At 36.1% G+C, this 9128-nt stretch overlaps 1 protein-coding gene and 1 pseudogene across 1 annotated transcript; both read right to left on the bottom strand.

The window, feature by feature from the left end:
- Positions 1-382: 382 nt before the first annotated feature.
- Positions 383-1321, bottom strand: LOC103742585 (olfactory receptor 4A5-like). The gene has a single exon (XM_008843677.1). It carries the CDS (start codon positions 1319-1321, stop codon positions 383-385), a length of 939 nt encoding a protein of 312 aa, XP_008841899.1.
- Positions 1322-7224: 5903 nt separating this feature from the next.
- LOC103742584 lies at positions 7225-8082 on the bottom strand (annotated as a pseudogene).
- Between the last annotated feature and the right edge of the window lie 1046 nt (positions 8083-9128).

Genomic DNA, 9128 nt, shown 5'->3' with positions numbered 1-9128 from the left:
ATAATTTCTATTTCAAAACATCTTTTGACGCCAAGAAATGTGTCCATTAACCATAATCCTTTCTCATGCATGGGAATGATCATAAAATTCTCCAAATTGTCTTCTGATTTCTCAGCTGAAAATAATGAACTGCTATCTGCTAACTCTTCAATCTTACAGAGATAAATTATGTTCAAGGGAAGCTTAGTGTATAGTGTAGCATGACAAAACTCTTTTAATCATCTTCCAAAAATTCTTTCCTAAGCTGATTTTTAATCTCAAAGGATGAATTGTTCTTATTTTCACAATAAGCTAAAGTATCCCATGAAAATTTACTGTCTAAAAGATGTCATCCTTTGTTAGAATGTTATTTCTGAATATTTCTGTTCAATCAGTTACATGTTCAGTGAGCAGACATTCTATTTGTATTTGGCATTTTACACCAGAGTTTTTCCATAGAATTTTTCATTTCTGAATTTCTCAGTGTGTATATTAAAGGATTCAACAAGGGAGTGACAACTGTATAAAATACAGTGATGAATTTATCAGTAGAAAAATTGTAAACAGGTCTAGCATACATGAAAATACAAGGAACAAAAAAGCAGACAACCACCGTGATGTGGGAGCTGCAGGTGGACAGGGCTTTGCGCCTTCCCTCCTGAGTGTGAGTCTTGAGAGAGTTTAGAATGATTATGTAGGAGACTATGAGAAGGATAAAGACCACAATACACATGGCTCCACCATTAGCAATAAGAGTCAGACCAATGAAGTAGGTATCCGTGCATGCAAGTTCCAATAATGGGGACATATCACACATGAAGTGGTCAATGACATTGGGGCCACAGAAAGGAAGGTTGTAAACAAAGAGAATTTGAATCAGAGAGTGTGTGAAACCTCCGATCCAGGCAAATACCAACAAAGTGATGCAAACTCGTCGATTCATGATGGTCAAATAGTGAAGTGGCTTACAGATGGCCACATAGCGATCATAGGCCATCACCACCAGAATGACAATCTCAGTACCACCAAATAAATGCTCTATAAAGAGCTGGCTCAAGCAAGCAGTAAAGGAGATGACCTTTTTATCACAGAGTAAGTCTATAATCAACTTTGGCGAGATTGCAGTTGAATAAACAGTATCCAAGAATGACAGACATGCAAGGAAGAAGTACATTGGGGAGCCCAAAGAAGGGCTGGCAATGACTGTCACTACAATGAGGAGGTTGCCCATGATTGTCATAAGGTACAGAAGCAAAAACATGACAAATAGTGCTTTTTGTCCCATAGGATCCTGAGTGAGGCCCAGTAGGAAAAACTCTGTGACATTGTTGCTTTGTCCCATTGATTCCGTTATAAGATTTGTTTCAAAGATGGAAGTTCATGAGAATAGACTTGCCATGAGTCTAATAGACATGGTCATGAGTCCATTATGACTAACACATGATGCATGTTTTCATCATTTTCTTCTACACTGAATAACCTGCAGTAGACATTTAATAAACATTTCTTGAGTTCTTTTACCAATAATAAAAATATACTTCAGGTTGGTAACTCTGTTCCTCTTATGATTTTATCAACTCTATGACTAGTACATTGTATATCAAGACATCAGTGGATCTCTGTATCATAGTCATTCCAACACTTAGACATCTTACTTAGACTACATTCTGTCATCACAGCTCTCAGAAAGCAATGGCAAAAGGTGAAATGAATCCAGATTGTCAGAAATCTACTCTCTATGATATCAATAAACTTTTATTATCTTAATTCATAAATTAATTGGATCTGCTTTTATCTGGAGATAGTATCTTCAAAATAGGACCTTTATCTCTATGAGCATTCAGCTTACTGCTGACATTGCCCCATTAGACATATACTGTACACTACTCTAAACAATTTCAGTCCTCTAAAGCCAATTGACATTACAATTTTGATGGGTAAAAATTCACAGAGTCCCACCTGAAAATATTGAGGGATAAAAGTCGGTAAAGAAAAGTGGATACTCCGGGAAGGAGAATCAATTTTCTTCAGGGACTATCTTCCTGAATGACTAGGTAATCCTGAGTGGGCATCCCTTAACACATATAATCAGTAGCATCACTAAATTACCATAATATATATATATATGTATTTAGTGATGCTCACATATATATGTATTTATGGTGTTATATGTAACACTAATAATTAAAGAAGAGGACAAGCAATTGTGAGGGAAGGACACAACAGTAGTTAGAGAGGGAGGGAGTAGGGTGAAAATAATGCAAATACAATACTGACATATTAAAATTCCATCTTCTATCTTCTAGAGACATATTGGATTTTAAGTGATTTGACTTTAAATTGCATCAAGTCACTGTAAATGCATTTAGCTATTTTCGGTCTATAGAAAATATTTCAAATAGTTCTTTTAATTATTTTGAGAATTTTTAGTAAGTTCAGTATAGTTCTGCCCACTGCATCCTTGCTACTACTGAATTCAAATAACTTATTCACTATACTCTTCTAGAGACATATTGGATTTTAAGTGATTTGACTTTAAATTGCATCAAGTCACTGTAAATGCATTTAGCTATTTTCGGTCTATAGAAAATATTTCAAATAGTTCTTTTAATTATTTTGAGAATTTTTAGTAAGTTCAGTATAGTTCTGCCCACTGCATCCTTGCTACTACTGAATTCAAATAACTTATTCACTATACTGATCTAAATATGCATGATTAAACATAAATCTTCAAATCTACAATATCCTCAGCTACTTTTAGACTGTCTCAGTGACCTCAGTAGTGAAACAGGAGAAATTAGAAACTGGAAACTGACATAGAAAAAAAATCACTACTTGTCTTAAGTGTCATTTTCATGGATAGGAATTACACATTTAGAAATCCAATGTCCACACACCCAAAAGAAGCATATTAAAGGGGAAATTATATACTCCACATGAGACTGCATGGGCGTGAATCAATTTTAAATGAGTTACTAATATTTTACAGTTTACACATGAAGTTAAAGAAACAAGTGAGATGATTTCACAACCTTTTCATTCAAACTGTACAAGATAGTGCAGGCCCATTTCTGTGTTTGACTGAAAGTTTCTTTTTCTTTGTCATCTTTGCATAGTCATATAAAATATTTCAAGCCTATTCTGATTTTTGAAAAATACTAACCATAGATAAGTGGGAGATAGGAACTGCAATGACCAATTAGTTGCTCAAATTTTCCCACTGAGTGGTACAGAGAACCCTGGACAATTTTGGAAGCAGAGCATAAGCCAATACTGAATACTGTGGCCATATGATTTGTGTGTGTGTGCAATCTCAGGTTTATCAGTCTGCTAGGAAGGTGACCATGAACCACATTACAAATCTCCTTATGTTCCCTTTCATCGTTTCTACCTCAGAAACAGGCTTAGCCTAATTTAATAACGATGTTGTTGCTTTAACTATATGCAGAGCATACAAAGCCTTTCTCAGAGCCTGGTAAATATAAATATAAAAGCTGATAGCAGCATTTTGAGTGCTTCCACTGTGAACAAAGTCAATGAAGCATTACAATCCCTTTCAACAGAAGATTAATCTCCTTTAGTTCAAGATGTAAATAATACTACAAGTTTAGATTAAATTATGTGTCCTAGGAGTTATCTATTTACCACAGTTTGGTACAAGGAATATTTACCTGTGAAGCAATATATTTTGTCTAGAAGCAAACAAGAGTATGCTTTGCACTGATGTAGTAGTGGGGGAGGGCATGTGGAAAGAGTATGAGCTTTATTTAGAAGCTGGCCAAGATGCTCCTTTTTCAGACATATTATTTCTATTATTGTCAACATCTATTTCAAGAGCACTGGACATATAGAAGCTATGGACAGACAACAACATGCATGCTGAATAACGTAAGGGTCAAAGTATTCTATGTCCAATATTCATCCCTGTCTGACTTTCTACAGTGTTTGACATCTCCACTTCCATTAACTGTGAGAGTTGTTCTTCACCAAGTCAAATCTATTCACTTATGCCCACTTGATTATTTCCAGAATGCAGTAAAAAATGGAGTTCTTCAAGTATAACATAATGTCTTTAATGTTTTTAGAACTGTATAATAGTGTGATTATGCTTTTAAAATTAACCAATAAGACTTCTAGAAAAAAACATCTAATACAGTATTTAAGATCATCCATGGCTGTGTTTTTAACATAACAATTTTACGAATTTTGGTGACAGTACATGAGAGATCCTCTGATCATAGGATTAGCTATCTATGTGTACTAACATGTTTTTGGTCATCATTTTAAGATCTATACATAAAATCCCATATGAAGCCTCAAGAACATAAGGCATTTGTTTTCTTACTCTATAGCATACTTTGTGTACACAATTTGAATTGTCTAGTATAATCATATATAAAATAATTATATTTCTTCTTGGTTAAGTGTCATGTAAAATATAAAATACAAAACAAAATAATAAACAAATTGATTTTTAATTGCTACTCATGTAATGGACAAAATGTTTTGTACAGCAATGTGGAAAATAATAATCAGCTTGTGAAAATAAAACTAAATACACTATTTTTTTCAATTAATTTCTGTGTCACCTTAACTTTTACTATTCACATACTCCTCATAAGACTATCTGTCCTTTAAGAAGTGCAAGCAATTCAGTATATCACAAGAATACTCACCTGGTTTCCCTAGGCCATTACTTCTAGAACTCACATTTTGGATTTGTCCATGGTGGAGAAAATCATTGCCTCTTTTATTAAGGATGACTGTGGTGTATAAAGATGGAGTACACCGATATAAAGACATTTGACCATAATACCTATACTTATTGAATAAAGGATGCTAAATACTTTTAGCTGCTGTAAAAATACCAAAGAGCAAGGATATTATTTTGCACAATTGTTTATAAAATTGATCAAATTCATGGAAATATTATAAATATCCAAACCTCTTTTTAGTGTCGTAAATGAACAAGAAAAGTGAACACTGAAGATAGTGACATGAAATTCTATTTTGGTGAAGCAGCAACAGGACATTGCTTTAAGGACTTAAAATAACTTTCATGTGCTTAGCTAGTAAAGATTTTAGCTAACAATGGAAAAGCTAATATTAGAGATTTCTAATAAGTAAAAGGAAACTTCTTCAGTCTTTTACTCAGTCAGAATTACAAATACTTTCCTTTCCTAATTAAAAACAACACTCTGCATCTTCATAATATTAAAAATTGAAAACCTCCACAGACTTCCATAAGCAATGATAGACACACAGGAAGGCGATACCTTAAGGACTAAATATTAAGTCATCCTCCAGCTTGGCCATAATTCAGTTTTCAAAAGTCCCTGGGATCATTCTAATAGGAAAATAATTTTCCATTTATATGTGCAGGTAATTTTACATGGGTAGGCAACCACAGATCATCACTATTTCTAATAGAAGAGGCTGAAAGGTCATTATATTAGTTTGTTAGACTACATGATTAAAATTCAAATGAAGAACTCTCTCCTAGACATGTTTATTTCCATGCGCAATCTCTAGGGAAGAAGGCTTTAATATTACAAAGAGAGAAAAGGTAATTGCCAAGGGACATAAGGAACCTACAAAGTTATGTACAAAATACTAAAGATTCACCACCTCCCTGATGGCCAAATTTCATAGTGCCAGAAAGTATTATGTAGGTTGCAAAGGCAGAAAAGTTATCGGCAATTCTACATAGCTGTAAAACCTGAAAACTACAATAATGACTGGCCAGAAAGATATGCCCAACTGTAATTGTGCCACTGTATTGATGGTAACAAGTAGCTGTCTCTTTGGACTTAAGGTCTGCTCAACAGAAGGAACCTCATGCCTGGAACTGTTAACCTAGACAAGAACCTGTGACTGGAGAGGGCATAGGCACTAGAGCGAATCCCAGTACTACCATTTTGCTGAATTGACACAGTATCTAGTCACCTTCTAAATATTTATCCTTGCATTTGTAGATGAGTGTGGCCTTTTCCCCTCATCAAAGAAGCTTCTTTTTCTAGTGGACTAAAGCTATGACAGAGAACCACTACTAGCCAACCTGTAGAGAATAAGGAACTGTGGAGTACTCCACCTCAAATGAGATAGCTGTATCACAGCTCCTCCTCCCAAGGCTCAGGGAACATAGCCAATGAAGGGACCAAAAGATTGTGAGACTGGAGAGGACTGCTGTAAATCAGTGTCCTCTCAACACAACAGGGTCCTTGCACTCGTGCAATAACAGAGGCTGTGGTTGTTTACACAAGACGATTACAAGATCAAATCAAGTCAACACTCCAACATGGATAAGGGAGAGGATTATTGGGTCTCACCCCTAGCTGAGACGCTGCTGGTGAATGAAAGCTGCTGAGGGAGAAAGCTGCTGAGGCAGTGAGCACCTGTTTTCTTAATGAGTGTAGCTCCTGGTAGGTTTCCCATGCTCCAGTGGTTGGCCCTGTATACACTTATATATGTGTGCTGAACTAATTGAACTTAGTGGGTACAATAAAGGAGGATATGTAGTTACTAGGGGGCCGTGGTGAGGTAAGGCTTCAGGAGAGGTTGAGGGAGGAAAAAAGGGGAAGAGTTTGCTCAAAATGCATTGTATATATGTATGAAATTCTCAAAGGTTAAATAAGTAACTATATAAATGAAAATAAAAATTCTAAAATAAGATGGCTAAAAAACTAGCAGTTATACATTATGAAATATTTACATAAGGCAAGTGATGTGTAAACCAGACTAAAGGAGCACTCTGACCAAAGCTCCTTACTCAACCAAGCACAAGTAAGTAAGCAGGGTCTTACTCTGACAGTGAGAAAGACCCTGCCCAAGAACTCCTGAGAACAACTTGTACCTGCAGAGTCTGCTGCGGCAGACATCATAATTCTTGACAAGAGAGCTACCCATAGTTCTGCACATTTGGCAGGAGTGTTGACACTTTTAATCTGAATCTCTGTGATATGCAATAATAGTGATTTTATTTCATACAATCTCATTCCCCTTTCTTGTCCTTTTATTCCTACTTCTTTTGTGTACTAGATTTTTTTCTCTCTGGTGGTGTATATAGTACCTTCTAGCACTATAAAGCTAGTCAGTAGTCTTGACACTTCCAGGTCATTTCCAACTATCCTGTGATGGAAGTATGAGGTATATTCAGCAACAGGGCCTTAGCATCAAGTTCTGGAAGCTAAATATGAGCAATGACAATAGTCTGTAATGTCTGGGGGAAGAATGAGACCCCACTGACTAACAACTTTTTAAAAAGTAAGCCATATCTGAAATTGGAGTGATAACTGCATAAAACACAGAAATAGATTCATCTATGGAAAAGTTGGAAACAGGTCTAGAATACATAAAAATACAAGAAACAAACAAACAGACAACTACAGTGATGTGGGAGCTGCAGGTAGACAGGGCTTTGCGCCTCCCTTCCTGACTGTTAGTTTTAAGAGACTTCAGAATGATTCCATAAGAGATCAGGAGAAGGATAAAGATCATTATACATCTTACTCTACCACTGGCAACCACAGTGACATCAATGAAGTAGGTGTCAATGCACGCAAGTTCCAATAATGGATACATGTCACACATGAAGTGGTCAATGACTTTGGGACCACAGAAGGGAAGGTTATAAACAAAGAGATTTTTGAAGCAGAGAGTGTACAAAACCACCAGTCCAGGCCACCACCAACAGCAGGATGCAGACCCATTGATTCATGATGGTCAAATAGTGCAGTGGCTTACAGATGGCCACATAGCAGTCATAGGCCATGGCCACCAGAAAGACCTCAGTGCCACCAAATAAATGCTGTACAAAGATCTGAACCATGCACGCTGTGAAAGAGATGGCCTTTTTATCACGAAGTAAGTCTGTGATCAACTTTGGTGGGATGTTATTGCAATAAACAGCATCAAGGAGTAAAAGACAGGCAAGGAAGAAGTACATTGGTGAGCCCAGAAAGGGACTGGTAATAGTTGTAAACACAATTAGTAGGTTGCCCACAATCGTCACAAGGTAGATGAGTAAAACATGACAAATAATGCTCTTTGCCCAGCAGGATCCTGAGTGAGGCCCAGGAGGACAAACTCGTTGACATTGCTGCTCTGGCCCTTTAAACCTCTTGTCTCAGATGACAGGTCATGAAAACAGGACCAAGTATGAAGTTGTGAACGTGACCATGAATCAATTATGATATGGAGACATCATCATTGTCTTTTACAGTCATGAAACTGTACAATATATTTAGTAACAATTTCTAAATTCTTCTTCCCTGGAGAGCAATATGCTTTCTGTTGATAACTCTATTTATCCTGAGATTATTATCTCAAGATTACTACTTTCTATCTCAAGATCTCAATGGATCTCTATTTCATAGTTGTTCATATATTTAAACTTCTTATTTAAAATACATTATATTTTACAGTTGTTACAAGCTACAAATAATGATGGGTTCCTGATCTTTACAAACTTAGTATCTTTAGTATCATTAATCCTTAAATTTATGAACTAATACAGAGTAAATTTTGAGGCTGGTGGTAATGTGGGAAATGTCTTTAAAATGTGATCTGGACACTATAATCACAGCAGCTCTAATAGTCTGCGCTACACCTACACAAGATCAAGTCAGTCAAGTCAACATTCTACTGTGAAGTCATAAGGGGGTTCATGACCTCCCCAATCACTAAGTGAGAAGTTGTAGACATTGATGACTTCTGAGGAATCAAGAATCAGGTTTATTTAAGGGTATGGCCCATGGTAGGTTGAACCATCCTCCAGTGGATGGTCCCAGACCCAGAAGTATATGGACAACACAAATTGGAGTCGATGGGTTATTAAATTTAAAAAACACAATGGTGTGGGGTAAGGAGGTGATGGTGGACATGGGAAGGGATTAAGAGAAGTTGGAATTCACATGACCAAAATACATTGTATGAAATTATCAAAGAATTAATAAAAATATAAAAGGAATGGTCTTAAACTTTGGGAGCATTCAACTCATTGCTATGGTATTACAGTATGACATCTAAAGCACAGGTCTCAAAGGATGTTTACTTTTCTTATTAAATTTTAAAAGACTTAATTTAAACACCATCATGCAAGTCCATAGTACTTACATTTCTGCCCATACCAATTACTTCTTCTGACTCCT

This window comes from Nannospalax galili, unplaced genomic scaffold, assembly GCF_000622305.1.
Source record: "Nannospalax galili isolate Female #2095 unplaced genomic scaffold, S.galili_v1.0 scaffold1200, whole genome shotgun sequence".
Taxonomy (NCBI): domain Eukaryota; kingdom Metazoa; phylum Chordata; class Mammalia; order Rodentia; family Spalacidae; genus Nannospalax; species Nannospalax galili.
Note: the sequence above shows the minus strand (reverse complement) of the source record. Positions and strands in the feature narration are given on the sequence as shown.

Excerpts from the sequence above, each read along its gene's own strand:
- LOC103742585 (XM_008843677.1), bottom strand. The coding sequence starts at position 1,321 with ATGGGACAAAGCAACAATGTCACAGAGTTTTTCCTACTGGGCCTCACT.